Below are 21,412 nucleotides of genomic sequence, written 5' to 3' on the forward strand. Positions count from 1 at the left end.
TTGGCTTCACATAATATGTTGTCTATGTCACACTTTGTGTACCTCCTCTCTGTAGAGCTTTCCTCCTTGGGCCTCCGATGAAAATGGGTACTGGTACCCAATCAGACTTTTCTGGTAAACAAATGCCAATAAATAAATCTGTTACTCTACGAGGTCGAACAGCAGGTGTGCTAAATCATAAATAAGAGAAACTAATGCGGCCAGACACATAATGTACTGCTACTGAATGCAGTGAATAACTCACTCCTGTAAAGCATTCTCAGAGCTCACAAACTATGACCAAAACCAATACAGTCAACAAAAACACAATGCTTACATCTCTGTTATCAACATCATATTCTATAAGGATAAGACCCCTCTCATCATTCCTGTCACAGCTTATAGGTACAAGGAAGAAATGTCAACAGATGATGGATGGAGATGGAAGTTTGAAGACTAATGAAAGGGGGAAAGGCATACTGAAGTCAAGGTTTGTGTATGTGACACACACAGACATGACATTTAAGACTTAAACAGCAACATAAACAGTGCAAATGAAGTCAGATAGGTATGACTAAGAACACTACAGACCTGAAAAGTGAAGGACAATATTCTGGCATACAGGAGACCAAAGGACATGTATAATGTAACTCATAATGGGTGGAAGAAAAAAATATTTTTTTGAAAATATCTTGTTAAGAAATTTCCAAATATACATACTAGCGACATAAATCAAGTATGTAAGAAGGGCTTTTACAAGCCAAGAACAAATTTTAAACCATAACAAACAAGCATGACTCAAAGGATCAATAGAGTATATTGAAATGTAAAATGGTAGAACTAGTAATAATGTTTTCTGCCCACAGTTTGTAATCTGACAGTTTCAACATAAAAACATAGGAACAGAATTGTTTAAAGTGTATTGGTTATGTTTTGAATCAAAACTAAAAAACAAACCTTTGGAGTTCAATACAACCTCCTTATCATATACAATATCAAATTATGCAGTTTTGATGCAAAAACTATGTTGCTTATGCACTTTATTTTGTTGATAAGGATGGCCTCCTGAATATTTTCTCAGACTGCAAAGTCTCTGCCATTACATAATGAAAGACTGAACACACAATGCCTCAGCACCTGAACCAATGTATAATCTGCTGTTATTTCCAAGCTAACTGCGTAAATAGTAGTTTCATACTTACTCAACAGACAAATTGTCAGCTAGTTCTTGCAAGTTATACACCTCATACTGAAAATTAACATGTGATGATGTACTAGAGAAACCACAATACATGTAAGAAGTTGCTCCTCCAAAAGAGGTGAGTTTTTTAATTACCCATGACTCCTTGCAGGTGCTCATAAATCATTGTCTACTGTCTACATTATTTTGTATGTGTGGCTATAGAGAAAAAACAAGTGAACAGATAAAAATCAAACATGTTATTATTTTCATTGTTTGCAAAATCCTTATCAACTTCCAAAAGTGCCTGATAAGAGTGTAATGCATGGCACAGAGCTACAGGAAAGCACAGTATTTCAAACTGTTGGAAATCAGAAATGTGTCAGGGACACCAGACATGGAGTTTGCTGGCATGCTGCTTTTATTCATATTACAAGTGTTGCTGAGAAGCCTTCTGACATTCCTCAAGCCTTAAGAATTAGGAGTCAGGACATGAAAAGGGAGGGTTGGTCTCATTAGCTAAGTTACATTCTTTCATTAACCAGTAGTTAGGGCAGTTGGTAACAGCACTATAAGATTACATGCCAGAATCATTTGGAGGAGCAGATTATTCACATAAATAGTCATACTTGCTCATACAGTGTTTAATGGAAGATCTAGTAGTCTATGAATTTACACATCATAGAATAGTCTTGTAGTTTTTTGACATCTGCGAGATTACAGATCTGTAAACCATTTTTTAATCCTTGCATGGTCTGTCTCTTTTCTTCACAGCTGTACAACTGAGGAGTTAGTATAAGTAGAAGAGCGGGTGTGACAAAACCTCCCACACAAGGGTTGCAAGAAGGTTTATCTCCTGTAAATAATCATCTGTAACCAATGTTATCCACAGTTTCAGTGGGCTTATTTTTCAACAAGTTTGACTTGTCCAGTTTCCAGATGGAGGATTACATTTCAGGTACTCGCATGTTAATAGCATGTACAAGATGAGACACATTCTACAGTAAAAATATTCAATGTGGACATATTTCTTTGTGAACTAATACAGAAACAACTTTGACAAGTGCAAAGGATATTGGTTTATCAATTAACTGAAGACTTGAAGTCTTGGGGACATGTGGATGAAGTACCTAATATGAAAGAGCCTCCTCTGCTTAGATATTTATTTAAGTCGTTTGAGGATGCCATGAAGAGCTACAATATATTTGATTGCACTGTAATGGGCCTGGGAAATCAGATGGGGTTTACCAAGGTTAGATGCGTTATGAAGAGAATGGGAGTTAAAATTTATGCAAACTCATGTACCTTAAATAAAAAACAAAGGACAAGGAGCAAAGAGTTGGTAACAGTGCTAAAGATGGAAGGGAAATTCAAGTTTTTGCATCAGGTGATAATCCTAAATAAACAATGTTGGAAGAAACTGCATAGCAGATAGTAAATGTCATGCATAAAGCTATTATCAGTGGGGAAAAGTTGCAACAAACATAGAAATAACAGTTATGTACTTACCATAACTTGGCATCTGTGTTATCCTACGTCATCATTAATTACCATAGGGTCTAGGATTCAATATCAGATCCGAGCTGGCAACATACAACAGATGGATCCAAGGCTCTAGCTCCTCCCTCTCCCATGACACCCTGCTGTCCTCTGACCCCAGATCGAGTTTGCTGCAATGCACCTCAAGACTACTCCCACAAGACAGGAGGGAAAACTGCAACTTCCTCCCTGGTCTACAAGGTGGGGGAAGGTGGGAGGGAAAATTATAATGAATGACGTACGATAACACAGATGCCAAATTATGGTAAATACATAACTTTTAATCTGATGTTATCCAAGTCATCATTCATCACCATAGGGTCAGAGTACCCAGCTACCATCAACTCTGCGAGGCCTCATGGAAGGACATGCCTGAGCACTGTGGAGCCAAAGGAAGCCCTCCTCCTAGAAATCAGATCAAACTTATAGTGAGAAATAAATGTGTGAGGGTTAGATTAAGTGGCAGCAGCATAAATGTCATCAATAGAAAGCCTTGATAAAAAGACTGAAGAAATTGCTACAGACTTAGTCGACTTTCCTGGAACCTCAAGGTGGGTAAGGTTGTAGACCGTGGAGATGCAGCTAGATATCCATTTAGAAACAGTGACCTTATAAATTGGAAGACTGTGTCTACTAGGGACCAAGGCCACAAAAAGCTGTTCTGACTTACGAAAACCTTTTGTCCTATGCAGGTAAAACTGCAACTGTTGGTGAATGTCCAAGATATGTAGGATGTACTTCTCTTTATTGGAATAGTTGGGGAAGAACACTGGAAGCTGAATACATTGGTTTAGAGAAGATTCAGAAGCAATCTTGGGCAAGAAGGAGGGTTTTGTCCTAACACAGACTCTGTCCTTGTGAAAAATCATGTAAGTAGGAGTAATGGTGACAGCTTGCAGTTGTGAGACCCTCCTAGCTGAGGTAATATCCACAAGAAAGGCCATCTTCCAAGACAGGAACTTGAGATTGCAGGAACTAACAGGCTCAAAAGGACACCTAGTCAGAGACTGTAAAACCAGCATGAGGTCCCAAGGAGGCGAAAGATCCTTAAATCCATGGCTGAAGCAGAAAAAAACACTTTCATAAATGGTTTACAAAGCCTAGATGAAAGGGTAGACTCAGAGCTCTCATGAAAGTTAGAAATTGCCGCCAAATGAAGCTTGATGGTAGAAAAACTTGCTCCCGCTTGGAAAACAGAGGACAAAAACAAAAGAATGTCTGAAACTGAAGCAGAAAAGGGATCCAGATTCCTGCTCTTATCCCAGATAAAAAACCTTTTCCATTTACTACTATATACCTTTCTAGTGGACGGTCTCTGGGAGGCTAGAATGATATGTTTAATAGGTGAAACTAGCCTGGACTGTTTTATGATCACTGGAACTGGAGAAACCATGCGGTAAGACGAAGGGTCTGAAGGTTTGAGAGAGGAAGCCCTGATGGATGGGAAATCATATCCTGATGGGGATCCAGTACCTATGACAGATACTTCAGATGAGACCTGATGAAGGGGAACCATGACTGACAAGGCCAGAAAGGGTCAATGAGGATAAGGGATTAAGTCAGGTGTTGCACTTTCTGCAGAACCTTGGGTATTAAGGGGCAGGAGGGTAGGCATAAAGGAGACCTGGAGGCCAATTGTGGACTAGGGCATCCCTCAGTGACTCCCCCGATCAGGGTTAAGTACCTGCTGCATTTATGGTTGGCTGGGGAGGCAAAAAGGTCACAGCACGGTTGACCCCAATGGCCAAAAATCTGCTCAGCCACAGAAGGATTGAGGGACCACTCATGAGGGCTCAAGATCAATCTGCTGAGCCTGTTGGCCAACAAGTTGGAATCCCCGGGTATATGGGTTGCAATAAGGAAGTGGTTGGAGGACATTGCTCATTCCCACACTCTCATGGCCTCTTTGTGCAATGGGTAAGAATGTGTTCCCTCATGCTTGTTGACATACCAGATCATTGTCATGTTGTCTGAAATGCAGTCATCCCTAGAGGGATGCAGTCCTGGAAGGCTTGCAACAATAGAAGAACTGCTGTCATCTCCATCTCCAGAATGTTTATATGCAACTTGGTCTCTATTGGGGACCATGTGCCTTGGACAGTCTTCCCCTGAAAATGCCCTTCCCCACCCCAGCAGAGAGGTATCCGTGGTTGCTGTGTCCATGGGCAGTGGTGGAGTAAAGAGCCTGCCTAGAGAGAGATACTGAGATTGAAGCCACCACTGGAGGTGATGTCTGCACATGGGCATCAGTTTTATGGTCATAGACAGGGGATGAAGCAGAGCCGATGGAGTCTGTACCTGGCCAGAGGAATGAGATGAATGGCCGAGGCCATGGATCTGAGAACCTGAAGAACCAGGTGAACCAGGGGACACTACAGGTCTAAGATCTGTGTGATCTGATCCTGTTATCAACTGAATTCTGTGCAAAGGTAAAGCTGCAATCTCTGAAATGGAGTCTAACTGAACTCCTATAAATTCCAACTGTTGAGTGGGGATCAGATTGGATTTCGCAAGGCTGACGGCGATCCCCAACTGACAGATAGGGGGAGAACATAATGAACTGCTTGTATCAGTCAATGCCTCAAAGGTGCCATGAGGAGCCAATCATCGAGGTACAGAAAGACCTGCAACCCCTGCTGTAGCAGGTGAGCTGCTACCACTGCCATACATTTGTTAAACACCTGGGGGAATGTGGTGAGACCAAAGAGTAGGGCTTTGAACTGGTAATAATAGGCTCCTAGCTGGAAGTAAAGATGTCTCCTGGAACACCTGTCAATTTTGATGTGATAGTAGGCATCCTGGAGATCTACAGAAAACAATCAATCATCCTTGCATAAAAGGGGCAGAATGAACTGAGCAGTGACCATCCGGAACTTTGATTTCTTTACTGAAAGACTGATCTCGCTGAGATCCAGAATAGGATGCAAGTCCCCCATCTTTTTTGGCACTAAAAAGGTGCTAGAGTAAGTGCCGGATCTCTTTGTCCTGCTGGGACCTCTTGGATTGCTCTTTTTAGAAGATGTTGTTGAACTTTTTTAAAGGCCAACTCCCTCTGACTGGGTGGAACATCTGGGAGGTGACTTCTTACTGGATGGGGATTTTGAAAAGGGAATGAAATAGCCCCTGGAAATTATATTTAACACCCACTGATCAGAAGTGATGTTTGCCCAGGTTAGTTGGTGTAGGAAAATGTGACCCCAGACTGCCTCCAGGACAGAGCAGCCAGGCAATGCTTCAGGAGTGCTGATAGGGCTGCTTGGAGAAGGGTTCCCGGGAGCCCTGATTTTGCAGACCCTTCCCCCACCTCGAGGGCATCGTTGTCCATTGAAAGCTCTCCCCCTGCCTCTGGAAGAGGAATCCTCAGGAGCTTCCCGGAAGGGAGACTGTGACCTATGGAACCACATCTTCCAAGTTCCCCACTGGGTCTTAGAGAAGGACATCTGGGGAGGAGAAAGCTTGATCCCCATCGTAGAGAGAGTCTTCCCTTCCTGCTTGCTGTGGGTCAAAGTGTCCTTCACAGAAGGTCCAAAAAGAGTGGAACCATTGAAGGGGGCATTGGTAAAGGACTCCTTGAAGGGTTCCGCAAACCTGCAAAAACATAACCAGGCATGACGGCTCAAAGCAATGCCTGTACCAGCTGCCCAAGAGGTAGCTTTTGTAGCATTGGAAATTAACCTCATTGAGGAATTCGAGACGGAAGTCTGAGTGGATAGCTTGGGAGACACCTTCTTGAGGTCCTTCGCCGGCAACATCTCTGTAAGGGAAGGCAGGTAAAATGTGCCAAATAATTTGTCGTTCTCAGTTCAAAAGTAGCCGAGGCATACACACTCTTCTCAAAACTGTCTATCGCCCATGACTCCTTTTTCAGGGAATGGACCGTGGAGCTCTGCTCTACTAGCTCCTTTTTAGTGGTGGTGGCAACCACAATGGCATCAACTGGAACAGCTTTGCTCCAGAAAGAATGGTCTGCAGGAGGGCTAAGAAACTTATTGGCCCTTTTTGGCATAGGGTCCACCATGTCCAGTTCCTTCCATGCCCTGCTGGTGAATAGCTCTACTAACTCATCAGTGGGGTGGACCCACAAGATGTAGACGGGCCCATCCTGAAGACCTTCAGACACATGGTCTCCTCCAAAGACAGGGGTTGGGGAAACCATCTGCCCTTTTGCTTCAAGAGTTCAAGGATGTCTCCAAAGGAGACATCGTCGGGTGAAAATTAGGGGACCCGTCACCTTCGAGATCCATATCCTCTGTGAGGGACTCCATGGGGGAGTCCAAGTGCCTCCTCTTGCACTTTCTCTTATGATGTAGCTCCTCCACTGGGAGCTCCAGGGAGGACTCGGAAGAGAAAGGGACTCTCAGAGGGGAGGAAACTCCTTGAAGGCTCGATTGGGAGGGCTGACCCTGGATAGGATTGGAGGCCTCACCAGACGAAGTAGAGAGAGGCAGGTAGGGACCAGGAGGTGCAGCAGAGGAAACTCCAGACCTGGAGAAGGTCCTCTCTACCACCAAGAAAGCCCAGGGCTGGAAGTGGGTCCATCCCTCACGTCCAAGGGAGAGGTCCCCCAGAGAGGAGGAACGAGTCCGGAAACAGCACCATGACTCCTGAATGATACTGGCTCAGAGCTATTGAAGGCTGAAGCACCAAGCGGAAGGGACCAGTCTGAGAAGAGGGTATCAGATCCCCCCCCCCGAGGAGTCAGAGTCAACCACTCTGGTATGGGGCCCACCCTGCTCTGAGGGTGGAGGAACAAAATAAGCCAGGGACCCCAACGGGGTTGAGAAAGGGGGAATACTTTGCCTCACCGGAATTTGACCGCAGATGTCCTGGTCACTAGATTCCAAAGCTACTAGGATTGGATGAGGAGAATGAAAAACTGGGAGGTGCAAGGCTCTCATAGCCGGATGGGCAGGGGAATCCAGTCCAACTCTATTTGGGCCTTGAGGAAGCTCCTCATCATCCTGTCCATATCTGAGGGTAACAGACTTCTCGAAGATCTAGAGGAGGAAGAGGAGGGAGTAGACTTGAGGGAGATCTCCCTGACCTACTGTGATGTTCTGGGGTATGGCTCCGATATCTCAGAGCCAACTGCATCATCTGTCTGGAGGTAGAAGGGACGACTATCTCCTCCAAGACTATAATCAGATCTGATGATCCTGTCTGATCCAAAGGCCTAGCCGACACAGATGACGGATCCAACGAACTGGTCAGATAAGAGGCTGGCCTGATCTTGGTCTGATCCTAGGGCCTCTGATCCAGACAGGCCCTGGATCCGAGAGGCAGCGCCACAGCTCTCGGCTCTGAAGACCTCAGATCTGAGACAGATCAGGCTGGAATAGGATCTGGAGACTTAGGATCCCATGTCCTCGATTTCTTAGAAGGAACTGGCTGGAGAGAAGGGTTCTTCCTCTTTGGATGAGAAGATGAAGCCTTCAAGGGGGAAAATGAAGGGTCCACCTTGGGCCAGACCATTTAACAAGAGTTTGTTGTGGTGCTCTGCTAAAGCAATGGGGTTAAATGTGGCACAAATGTCACACTCAACCTCCAGGTGCTGAGAACCCATGCAATACATGCATTCCTTGTGCACGTCAGAATTAGGCATTTTCCGAACACACGAGGAGCATTTCTTAAAGTATGATGGCTTTTCAGCCATAATTCAAACAACTAAATTAAACTAAACTAAACTAAACCACTAAAACACACCAACAAACTATAACAATCCAATCCAAAAATCACAGCAAAACACCAGAACATACAGCCACGGGCTAAAAATATTTAACTGGAAGTAGTAAAACAGTAGTAAGCGCTTTCACAATAAAATTGCTTCATCAGACTGCCATTAAAAAAATACACCAAGTAGATACAGTACTTAACATCCTATCAGCCCTATCCAATTAGTAACAACCAATAAAATCTTACAGTCAATCAAGCCATGTAAAAGCAACATCACTCATTAAAAAGATGAAAAAGAGAAAAATAGAAAGAGAAAATTTTGGGGGGGGAGAGCATTTATAAATCAATGCTTCAGCCTACGTGCCCGTAGGAAAGGTTTCAATGTAACTACATCATTTATTCCTGGTATTTTATCAGCCCAAACTGAAGAATCCACTTCTGTTCAGCTGACTCTGTCCTATTCTTTATGTCACCCCCCTCTGATGAAAAGGGTAGACCCTATTTTTCTGATGTAGTGAATACCCAGAATAAGAATCAGAGTACTGACTACAATAATATCAGAATTCCACTGACATACTCTAGTGATGTCAGTGTTTTCTGTAATATATTTAAGAAAAACAGGAATATATTACAAGCGTCACATCAGCTCAGGGATATAGTTGGAGATAAGCCCCTCTTTACCTTTAGGAATAATCTATCATAAAAGAGACAACTTTGCTATAGACCTTATAAATATGGCACTTCTGTTGACTCACAGAGGCTTGGGACCTATTCTTGTAGAGGATGCTCTGCATGTAGTCACATGCATGTGGGACCCAGCTATAGGCACCCTAGTGAGGGTTTCCAAATTGAGTGTAACTTTTATGCCGATTGCAGGACCTGCAATGTAGTCTATTTTAGCTACAGTGTGTTCTGCCATGTGTATTATATTGGAAAGACTAATCGCTCTTTTAAAGAGCGTATTTTAGAACATAATAGAGATATTAGGAATGGGAAAAAGTAGTACCTTAGCAAAACATGTTACAGAATTTGGTCCACAACATAATACACATGGCAGAACACACAGTAGCTAAAATAGACTACATTGCAGGTCCTGCAATCGGCATAAAAGTTACACTCAATTTGGAAATCTAAGTCTAAACCAATTCTGTTTGAAATATGGAATATTAAAAAGGAGGTAATAAAAACTGGAAGCAAGATCTTTAGAAAAGCAAAAGAGCAAATTATGTTAAAATAAAAGGAAATTGTGGTAACAATGCATATATCAGCTGAACAGAAGTGGATTCTTCAGTTTGGGGCTGATAAAATACCAGGAATAAATGATGCAGTTACACTGAAACCTTTCCTATGGGCACATAGGGTGAAGCATTGATTTATAAATGCCCCACCCAATTTGTCTCTTCTATTTTTCTCTTCAGTTTTCTCTCTTTTTCATTTTTTAATGAGTGATGCTGCTTTTACATGGCTTGATTGACTGTAAGATTTTATTAGCTATTTCTAACTGGATAGGGCTGATAGGATGTTCAGTGCTATATCTACTTGGTGTATTTTGTTAATGGCAGTCTGATGAAGCAATTTTATTGTGAAAGCACTTACTACTGTTTTACTTCTAATTAAATATTTTTAGCCTGTGGCTGTGTGATCTGGTGTTTTGCTGTGATTTTTGGATTTTATCTACTACTGTTGTGCTCTACACCAGATTTATCCAGGTACTTTGCTTGTTTTTATAACAATACAGCCCTAATGGCTACAAGAAAAAAGGGCACCAAAACCCAAAGCACATTAACTAAGACAAAAACCTAAGCTAAGAGAAGGATGGTAACAAACTACAAGAAACAACAATTAACAGCACCAAACTACACTAGAAACTACTCTAACAGCTAGACCTGAAGTACAAGAAAAAAATTAAAGAAACACTTATCTAGTTAGAGACAATGGAAAATGCGTCTGCACGTGATACACGGCAAATGAGATCTGGGGGTCAGAGAGTAGCAGGACATCATGGGAGAGGGAGGAGCTAGAGCCTTGGATCTGTCTGTAGTATGTTGCCGGCTTGGATCCGATATCGGATCCTAGACCCTATGATGATGAATGATGACTTGGATAACATCAGATCTTTTTTTTTTAGATGGAAAACGCAGTGGAAGTGAATTAAGCAATACTAATACTATTCTGAATGAAGAAAAATGTAAATACATTTTTAAAAGATAAGAAGCCTTTCTACTAAATTTGAAAATTTAGAAGAAGTGAGTGAACCTGTGTAGAAATACACTGTACATTTGCTGTTGTATGTTTGTGCTGTTTAAAAATGAAACCATCTCCATTCATCGACTGTGAAAACCTCTGCAGTTTTTAAAGCCTAACACTTCTTGGAAGATGTTGAAACAGGTTATGTCATACCTCTCAACAGGCAGACACTGAAAATAGGTACAAAGGCACTTAAAATGCAAGTACATCCAGCCAAAAATCTGGACATCTATTTAACATAAAATTTGAATACCAAAAGCACATACCTCTTCCCACTTCCAGTAGGAATGTGGGATACTACTCAAGCACCATAAAATAAAAGAGAGAATGGAAAAATACAAGCACATTATCAAGGAGACAGTGTACCATTTGTAGCCTTTAATGAACTGTATTATAAAATTCTACCACACAAATCCATTTATTTTTTTTTTTCTGAAAAAGGGAGATGCAAGATGTGTGTCCTCTTTTTTTTAATTATTGGTGTCACTAGTATGCTGGTTATTTACTGTGGTTTTCTTTGTATCAGACAGCTTCAAAAATCATATGTGATGAGGAGGATTCTGAAATTGTGTGTTGGGTTTAACTCAAGCCTAAAATAGGGTTAAATCAAGCTTAAAAATAGGGACATACTTCCAAAAATAGGTAAATCATAAGCAGATGTAAATCAGGCCTGCAAATACGTATGCTCCTCAAAAACAGACAATTGAGAAGTTTGGGCCATACAATGATGATAGACTTGGACAGTATCTTGTTAGGAACCCCCCAGAAGAATGTAATTGTGATAGCAAAAGAGCATCTTCTAAAATTAAAAATGAAGCCACAGAAATCCAGTCAGGCCTTGATATTCAAGAATATAAATACATCTTCCATGTTATGTTCAGTATACTGACAGGGAATACTGTGATCATAGACACGAATTGTTGTAGACGTCTGGGGTGCACCATGACATTTCCAGGTACTTGAATGGTGCAAAGGAGCACTTGGTACACATTTGTATGCAGGAATGACAGGCAGTAATGTGCATCCTGACAGACATATATAGCAGGTCTTAGCAAGTAAATACAGTAGTTACTTGCTAAGGAATGCTCTACAGTCTGGTCTATATTATGTTGTCGAAAGCTGTTTAAAGTGAAAATGACAATATCGACCCATAAACAGAGAAAACTCACTAACACGAACGGCCAGGTCTGCGATTTTTTTCCTAGAGAAAAAAATCGCTTGGTTGTCGCCGTGAAATTCCCCTTTACCCCACTGTAGTGCGATCTCGGAATTGTTATATTTAGTTAGGGGGGTGTGGGGGGGGGCGAAGCCCTGCACTTTGTAGTGATTTAGGTGGCGTGTCGTGTTTGGCTGGTCTGCTGATTTTTTTTCCTAGGAAAAAAAATCACTGACCTGGCCATTCGCATTAATGGGTTTTTGCTGTTCACGGGTCGATATTGCCATATTCGCTGTAAATAGCTTTTGGCAACGTAATATAGACCCCTACAGTCTACAACAAACTGTCTTCCTCACTAGTGCTGTATGCTGCCAGCGTGAATGACTGTGATTCATTAAAAAATGCTGCAATCACTATGCACATCATTGTACTTGTGCTTTGCCATAATAATGTAATAAATGGCAATGAATGGATCTGTAAAATAAGAAAAAAGAAAAGGTTTAAAAAGTGCCAGCAAATACCAATAACCATCAGAAGTACCAGACACTCTAGAAGCAAGCACCACAAGATGCCTTGGAAAAAATGAAAGACTTTTAATCCAATTGGATTAAGTCTGTTTCATTTTTCCAAGGTGTCTTGTGGTGCTTACTTCTATAGTGCCTCTTACTTCTGATGAATAAACAGATCTGGTGTTTTGCCTGTTCCCACTGGTGACAACTTGGCAGTACCACAATGCAGTCATGAGATAGGGTAAAGTGTTGCAGCAGGTTTGCCTGCATTGCAAGAGACTCTACTGCAAGTAGGGATTTTCTCTGCCATTGAGCAGAAGTTGTGTGGAAGTGTATGTTTTGCCAACACTAGTATGTTGCTTGGCAGGTAGCGTTAAGCAATATACTAGCAGGGCAGGAGGATTTCTGAAGTAACAACAGCTAAAAATGCTGATTGCACACCATATACCTCGAGGGGCACATGGATTATTTCTGCAGTGGGGACCAGGGCAATCTCTGCTAGTGCTTCTATGGGGGAGCAGGGCTTCTGGGGGGTATGCCCCTTGTGGAAGTGGGGGGTAGGCATCTGTGGTCAGCCCACTGCACAACTTCCCCTGGGACTTGGCTAAATACATGCTGGGGTTAGGGCCAGCAAACAAACAACTGAAACAATATGGATGGCTGTCTGAATGATGACCTCTTCCTGCTGACTCTTGCCCTGATGATGGGGAACGGATGAGTCAATTGGTCAGGACGAGACTGATGATTAGCAGGAAATGGCAAAAAAATATTTCTGATTGCATATTTACTACTTTTCAAATGCAGCAATTTATCCTTTCTTCTAAGTAAATAGTTTTATTATTGAACTTTAGTGCTTATGGTTGCTGATCTACTTGTTTATTAGCTTAAATATGTATCTTGAATAGGTGTACAACTAGCTGCAGGCATCCACACTTTGACGTGTTGCTGCAAAGCTAATACCACCATACAAATATTCAAAGGTTGGCTTATTTTAAGGTTAAATAGTAAGTTGTGTTCTCGATTTGCCAAAGTAGTATGGCTTAGTATGGCTGGTAGCAGCAAACTGTAAACTGGGGAAGACTGTGCTGGCAATGGAGAATTGTCATTTAGCATCCCCACACACATTTTCTAAAAAATAGTGTGTGTGTGTGTGTGTGTGTGTGTGTGTGTGTGTGTGTGTGTGCACGCAAAATAAGGTCAGCCAAGTTTTAGCTGGTAAAACTATGCTGGAAGTCTCTGGCCAAAGTCTATGGTGGGTGAAATCCTGGGTAGCCAGGGATTATAACTCAGATCTGTGGCTGTACAATGTGCAGCTTATTTGGGTGTGGTAGTTGTTGGTTATAACCCAAAGCAGCACTATGCTTTTACTGTACCCAAGCATCCCTTAAAAATTACATGGTTTCAGCACCATGTATCAAGAGACCATATTCCATTTCATATTATATAAGACTATACCCCAGCTCTCATCATGCATTGGTGCCAGCGGAGCAGATTTAAAGCCAATACTATCATATTTTTATTGGCAGTGGTAGGATTCAAATCCCATGCTACTGTCCATTCATCATAGTCAGCTAAAAGGAAAACAAAGATAAATGGTCACTTGTCAAGTAGATTACTCTGGGTAATTGTATGAGTGCAACCCATGCAACACAGAATGCAAGATGGAAACAGTCCAGATAAAGTGAAGAAGTCATATGAAGAAAGCCTAAACCTTAGAATGTACACCTTAAAATAAAAGAAAATAACTGACAATAAAAGAAAAACGTAGTTAATTATGCCCAATTATTTCTATAAAAAATGTTGAAAAACAAGGATGATTAAGCAACAACACAGAAATAAGACAGTTCTTGAGTGATAATAGGCAAGTGGTTTCATGGAGAAGGCAAAAGGTTCAAGTTCTCAAGTCAGCACACAAATAAGAATAAAAAATACATAAAATTATACACACACAAAAAAAATAAAGCATCTAATAAAATGGTGTGTGTAAATCAATCCTAATGAATGAGTTGCATGATAAAATGTGGACAAATTCAGGTATGCATAGGGCCAATAGAAAGCCCAAAAAAAGAAGGAAAAAAAATGAGCAACTGATTTGTTGGCATGTAATGCATCAGTTAAGAAATGGAACAGACTAACACGAGGATTCAGAAAGAATCCCAGTGCTGGAAATAAAAGCTGCAGTAAAAAGGGGATATTTACGTGACACTCTGATTTGCAATTCAGCAATGTTAGCCGCAATGAGGAAAGACTTTACTATTGGCTAATTTGTATGTGTTTGAATTGCCTTTAACTACCCCAGGTAATAATCAGCACTTTCCTGTGGTAGTTAACACTCTTGGCCTATGCATCATGTTGGTAAAGGCACCCTGCCATTCACAATCTTACACACACACACACACACGCAACACATGCCTCTTACCTGTTCCTGGGTTGTCAGAATATCTTGATGTCTCTTCTTATGTTTTTCCTGATCTTATAAATCATGGATGATCACAGTCGGTCAATAATGCCAGACATTAGAGTTTGATATTTCTCATTCTGCAGAAACTGAATCACAAAGTTGGACCTGTTGCTCTATTCTCTTTTTAAATATCTCCAAGTCACATTTTCAAAAATATTCCCTGTTGACATCTAGTGCTTCTCCTGACTTTGTCCTGAAGCTTTCCACCGACATGGACATACCTCCATCCCTTCCAAAAGTCACTGATTTTACAGGATGTTTCTGCTGTTGCCTCTTACAGGCATACTTCTCAACCATTTGGATTTTCACAGAATGTCCAGATTTGAGCATCACATTTTGTTCTGTTCCTCATAAAAATATGTTTTTCTGGCAAATCATTGAGGACTGCAGTTTGTAAATAATGAGAGACATTTGAATTTCGGACTTTATATTATTCAACAATTTCATGCTACTGCAAAAGCTGATATTTTCACAACTTTTTTAAGTTTATAAGATAAATAATTAAAATCAATCCTTGATTGTGGGTCTTTGTCCTCCAATTATTTTTGGCTTTTACAGATGTCTTGCACAGTGAGGTTGAGAGATGTGCTTGTAGATGCCCTATCCCTTGTAACTCACAAATGGTTACAATCCTTGAATAGTGCCAGAAACAAGAGTGTCATACATCTTATCATGTGAAAAACAAAAAAAAAAAACGTGCTATATACTAACTTATGAGTTAATGTAGTGAGTCAATGTTGCTGTTTCCTGTGTCAGGGGTGCAGGGTCTGAAGCCTTTTCCCCTTTCTACGTTACATTTTGTTTTCTTGTTTTAGGTAATATTTTACATTATCCCTGGTGTCTAGTGGTCACTCACAGGACTAATGTCCTGTGTGGGCAGCATTTTATTTTATAAGTGCCTTAAAGTCATGCTGTTTAGAGTACCCGTGGTGTCTACTGTCCCCCCAAAATTGTAAGATGTGCTCAGTAGTGTGGAAGTGTGACAGCCCCCCAACACACACACATTCATGCATACAAACAAACACACAGCAACCCCAGCCTGACTGCACTTGTACATGCATTTACCCATGCACCCACACACACACATACACAGCCCAACTCTATCTATCCCCTAACTAACCTCCTTACTTTGACCTCCCTGGCAAACGCACACTCTCATGTGCTGCCCCCCACCACACACATAAAACCTCCAACACCACTGTTCACTAAATCCCCCGACAATTAATTATACTGCAATGGGTGATAACCAGATTTTGGCTATGTTCATTAACACAAATGTCTGTGAGCGGCCATGTTAATTTATGGCTGCACAAATGCCTTATCACAGGCATTATTGGGGGGAGAGCACATGGTTAATTAGCTTATACCTCTCCCCCAGAATGCCTCATTAGCATTTAGCATGGCTGCACATACTGCCCACTGCTGTGCTGCAAGTCTTTGTGCTAAAACACCGTGGTAGGGTAGTCTCTGAACTGGAAATTGTTACAACAAGGTACACATTTCATGTACAACTTGCTATAACCTTTTTAATATTGGCCAAAAGTGTTTCTTTCATAAAATTCAGCTGTAAACAAGGAAGATGCTGTCACTCAACCATAACTATTTGAAATTGCTGTTTCACTGACCATAGCCACAAAATAAATAAAAAGGCATATGAAAAATAACTGAGTTATCTGCATTAAAATGCACTAATAAAGGCAAAACAAGGACAGAAGAATGCTTGTCTGGTTTCCCAAGAGATGAAAAGGCACATGTGTCAGGGATACATACAATATACAGATCAAAAACATACTTAAAGCAATTAATACATACTTGTCTTACTGTGTGTTTGTAATGCTGTTGCGTAGCTTTTGTAGGCAGTAGTCTACAGCAGCGAAGGAGATAACGATACAACTGCACAGGTGTCTTGACTAATTTGGCACCTGTTAAAGGTGTCATGTTCGCAAGCTTCCCAGTCTTAAATCTAAATACAAAACGGATATAACAGCAGTTTTAAACATGTGGAGACTGACTCTAGCATTTCAGCCTGAAAGATTTGTACCACCAATCGCTATGTAAACATTTAACAAAATAATTCTCATATCAGTTAGCTGCTGGCATTTATTAACAATGCTGCAAAATTTGCCTCTTCAAAATAAGCACACGCATAACGGGGTGTTCCAGTAGGATACTGATGACTGACCAGGAATTTGGACAGAAAAATCAGTCTATGACTTGTTTCATTAAAGTGATTTGGTGATGTTTGTATATGTATTGCAACATTTGATGACTAAAGTGCTTTGAAAAATACAATTTGCCATCCTTATGTTTTTGAGGAATTTTTTTAATAAAAAGCTATGTAAACTTGTTTTATTAAGCCACAGCCCAAACAAATTTACTATAGTCTATGCTTATGTCACCTTAGGTTAACATGCACAGACTTTAATTGGGCACCTTTGTGCATGTGTGACTGTTCTCCTATTAAAGTCTATGGATACAAAACCACACTTTTCTCTGACTGTTGCCACTGAGGTTAGAGTTCAGTCTTTTTACTTAGTGACATCAGCAAAAGGAAAATGTAGGTTTTAAAAGTGCTTTCCCAAAGAAGAAGAAGCAGAAAACCTTTGATTGAAACAATTCATCCATCTCTTTGCAGGAAGAAGGCAAGAGAAAACAATGGTGTCCAGCAAAGAGATGGATGAATTGTGTTAGAGAAACTTATGACAGTCAAGCATGACTGTTGAAGAACATAGGAGAGTGGCAATGAATTGAAAGAGATGGCAGCAGATGATGTGAAGGAGAGTGGCAATGAATTGAAAGAGATGGCAGCAGATGATGTGAAGGAGAGTGGCAATGAATTGAAAGAGATGGCAGCAGATGATGTGAAGGAGAGTGCCAATGAATTGAAAGAGATGGCAGCAGATGATGTGAAGGAGAGTGGCAATGAATTGAAAGAGATGGCAGCAGATGATGTGAAGGAGAGTGGCAATGAATTGAAAGAGATGGCAGCAGATGATGTGACACGTCGTTCCATGCAGAAAATGGGATAAAGGGGGATGATGATGAACTATCAGTACAGATCTCTCAACCAGAGTGCATGCAGTCAACTTTGTTCATTACAAAACAAGCATGAAATCAGTATGGATTCCTACAATACATCTCTTGAAATTAATATAGGTGCAGTATGGTACATGATCTAAGTGAGGCCCTTCAGCACTGTATGTGTAGTCATTATAGGTTCCTACAGCAAGGTGCATGTAGTCAGTATAAATCAATGGCCTGATGCATCTATGAAGTATCAGTCCATGAAGATTGACAATTCCTGCAGTACAGACACTTACTACACAGACATCATGGATTTCAACACAATATATACCTACACACACGCGAGCGTGCACACAAAGTGAGATCAAGTGCTGCAAAACCAGTCCCACTATACCATTTTCTAAAGAGACAAATTCGCATTCAAATTATCAGAAAGGAGGAGGAATCAGCAGATTAACAAGATAAGGAAATCTATTATTACTATTTTTTACAAAAGTGATGCCATTATTTTCTCTGTCTAAAGCTAAAGATCACATCTGTTTGAAAGTCTATGAGTGGATGCCTGGAATAATAAATATACTGTTAAGGAAACTAACACCAGATTGGGAAACTAAGGCTATACATGTATTATCACCTTACTTAGTTTATATGCTGAATATATCATTTGAAATGAGTTAGAGGAATCAGATGCTGAAATAAAAATTGTTGAGAGAAATATTTGAACCCTCAGATATGCAGATAATAACACTCCAATGGCTGAAAGTGCTAATGAAGGTGAAAGCAGAAAGTGCAAAAGCTGGTTTGTTGCTCAATATAAAAAATTAAGTGCTGCTGACTGCATGCACTCTGGCTGAGAGATCTGTACTGATAGTTCATCATCATCCCACTTTTTCCCATTTTCTGCATGGAACGAGGTGTCACATCATCTGCTGCCATCTCCTTCAATTCATTGCCACCCTCCTTCACATCATCTGCTGCCATCTCTTTCAATTCATGGCCACTCTCCTTCACATCATCTGCTGCCATCTCTTTCAATTCATTGCCACTCTCCTTCACATCTGCTGCCATCTCTTTCAATTCATTGCCACTCTCCTTCACATCATCTGCTGCCATCTCTTTCAATTCATTGCCACTCTCCTTCACATCTGCTGCCATCTCTTTCAATTCATTGCCACTCTCCTTCACATCATCTGCTGCCATCTCTTTCAATTCATTCCCACCCTATCAGTCCTTTGCAAATTGATGGGGAAGAAATGTAGTCAGTGACAGATTTTATTTTCTTGGGCTCAAAGATGTCTGTAGATGGTGATTGCAGCCATGAAATTAAAAGATACCTGCTTTTTGGAAGGAAAGTTATAGCAAATCTGGATAAAATTAAGAGAAAGACATCACACTGTCAACAAAGCCTTGTATAGTCAAAACTATGTTTTTCCAGTACTAACATGTATGGAATATTAGTAAGGCTATGTGCTGGAAAAAGTATGCCTCTGAACGCTGGTGCTAGAGAAAACTTTTGAGAATTGCATGGTCTGCAAGACTGAACCGATCAAAACTTAAAAGAAAGAATTCTAAACTGTTCATTGCAAGGCCTATTAATAAAACTAAAACTCAAACACTTTGGCCACGTTATGCAAATACACGATCCCCTAGGGAAGACAGTGATGCTGGAAAATTCAGAGGTAAAGAATAAGGGGTGGCAGGAGGCTAAGGTGGATGGACAGAGTTAATGAAGTAATGAATATGAGTTTGCAAGAACTTAAAAGTCCTTGAGATCACAGAGTTGGATTTGACTAAATAACAAAAACAATACATATACATACATACATATGGAAAGTAATCAATACCAACATGGGGTTATATCAATCAAGCTTCTTGGGGACTATTATGTCTTACGTTTGACAACTGAACCCAACACAAGATTTGGAAAACTAATGCTAAATATGTATATGCATGTGTCCGTTAAAGCAGAAATTCACTGCCAAACAATATATATTCTTCTATAAGAGCATATAACCTGAACAAGACCTTATTGTAAACACTCTTACATAAACCATAACCTATTATTTTCCTAACAGTCTAATTATATATAAAGGGCTAGAATCACAATGATGCCCAGTCACGCTTTCAGTCTCACCTTTTTGTTCAGAGATTTTGCGGCTCCTTAGGTGTTCGGACAAAACTAAGCAATTAGGGAAATGTTTCTGCTTTACTATAATTGGGTGGGATGCATAGGCATGGTATATATGCATAGCATAGTGAGAATGCTTCACTTAACATTGTAAGGATGCTGCACACAGAATAGTGAGAATGCTTCACTTAGCATTGTAAGGATGCTGCGCATAGTATAGTGAGACTGCTTGACTTAGCATTGTAAGGATGCTGCACGCAGCATGGTCAGAATGCTTCACTTAGCATTGTAAGGATGCTGCACACAGCATAGTGGGAATGCTTCACTTAGCCTTGTAAGGATGCTGCGCACAGCACGGTCAGAATGATTCACTTAGCATTGTAAGGATGCTGCATACAGCATAGTGAGAATGCTTCACTTAGCATTGTAAGGATGCTGCACACAGCATGGTCAGAATGCTTCACTGAGCATTGTAAGGATGCTGCACACAGCATAGTGAGAATGCTTCACTTAGCCTTGTAAGGATGCTGCAAACAGCCATTCAGAATGCTTCACATAGCATTGTAAGGATGCTGCATACAGCATAATGAGAATGCTCTTAGAAGTCCAACTAGATGGTTATGCTTCATCTACAAAATTGAATGAAAGCCACCTGACTAACAATATATCTAAGAATCCAACAAACCTCCATCATATGCAGCATAGATGCAGGTAACCCCTCCCCAATGATATACATATGCTGCATGATTCAGAATGCTATAAAGCATGCAGGATTCTGAATGACACGTATCATGCACCATCGTCATCCCAGTCTCAGAGCTGAAATATGGCAGGTTATCTCTACTATCACAGCCAAACATACATGAGCAAATATTGCTGTGCATGTATTGTGCACCCTAGAAACAGGCAGTGTATGACAGATGACCTAAATGGCCCTTTGGTGATAAACAACCAACTACTACAGAACTGCTGTGACTGCAGACAACTAGTAGCCATATCTGACTGCACCACCAAACATTTGTCTACCTTCCCTGATGAAAGACAACTCACAGAAAGGTTCCAAGTGGGTGTGTGTTGCTATCAGCCAATGCTCTAACATTATGGTATGAGGGGAAATGGAACTGTTACACACGCATAACTTGAGACACAAATCAGGCTTTATACTAGTGAATGGCCCAACTCCAGCATGCATACAGGCTAGTATAAACACACAACACTAGCAGTCTTCTCTACATATTGTGGGCAGTAACTGTGCATCTCTGCTCACAAATCTTGTGTCTGTCAGCAATATGATACAGAGGGCCTCCTTGATGCCTCTTGTTCATGGTGTGGTAGCAATCCACGAATCTGGCTGCTTGTGTGGCACTGGTAAAGATAGTAGTGGCAGTGGTAAAGGTACTGCAACTGAGTTTAAGCCTTTCTTTTGTTTGTTAAAGGAGAACCACACCACAGACTCAAAAACTTGTTTATTTCATCATGGTTTGGTGTTTCCTACATTTTAACACAACTGTGGGAC

The 21,412-nt window shown here is 40.9% G+C and overlaps 1 protein-coding gene across 3 annotated transcripts in view; it reads right to left on the reverse strand.

Annotated features, from left to right (window-relative positions):
• LYRM9 (LYR motif containing 9) overlaps window positions 1-21,412 on the reverse strand; it is a 64,253-nt gene that overhangs the window by 16,998 nt on the left and 25,843 nt on the right. For 2 of the 3 annotated variants that reach the window (XM_044054404.1, XM_044054402.1), the window contains exon 2: window positions 16,557-16,707. In XM_044054404.1, the coding sequence (XP_043910339.1) occupies window positions 16,557-16,682 (126 nt within the window). In that variant the 5' untranslated portion in view covers window positions 16,683-16,707. The remainder of the gene's footprint in view (window positions 1-16,556; window positions 16,708-21,412) is intronic. The other variant, XM_044054403.1, reaches the window with a different exon arrangement.

The sequence above is a fragment of the Protopterus annectens genome, chromosome 13.part0 (genome assembly GCF_019279795.1).
Source record: "Protopterus annectens isolate FY-2018-M chromosome 13.part0, PAN1.0, whole genome shotgun sequence".
Classification (NCBI taxonomy): domain Eukaryota; kingdom Metazoa; phylum Chordata; order Ceratodontiformes; family Protopteridae; genus Protopterus; species Protopterus annectens.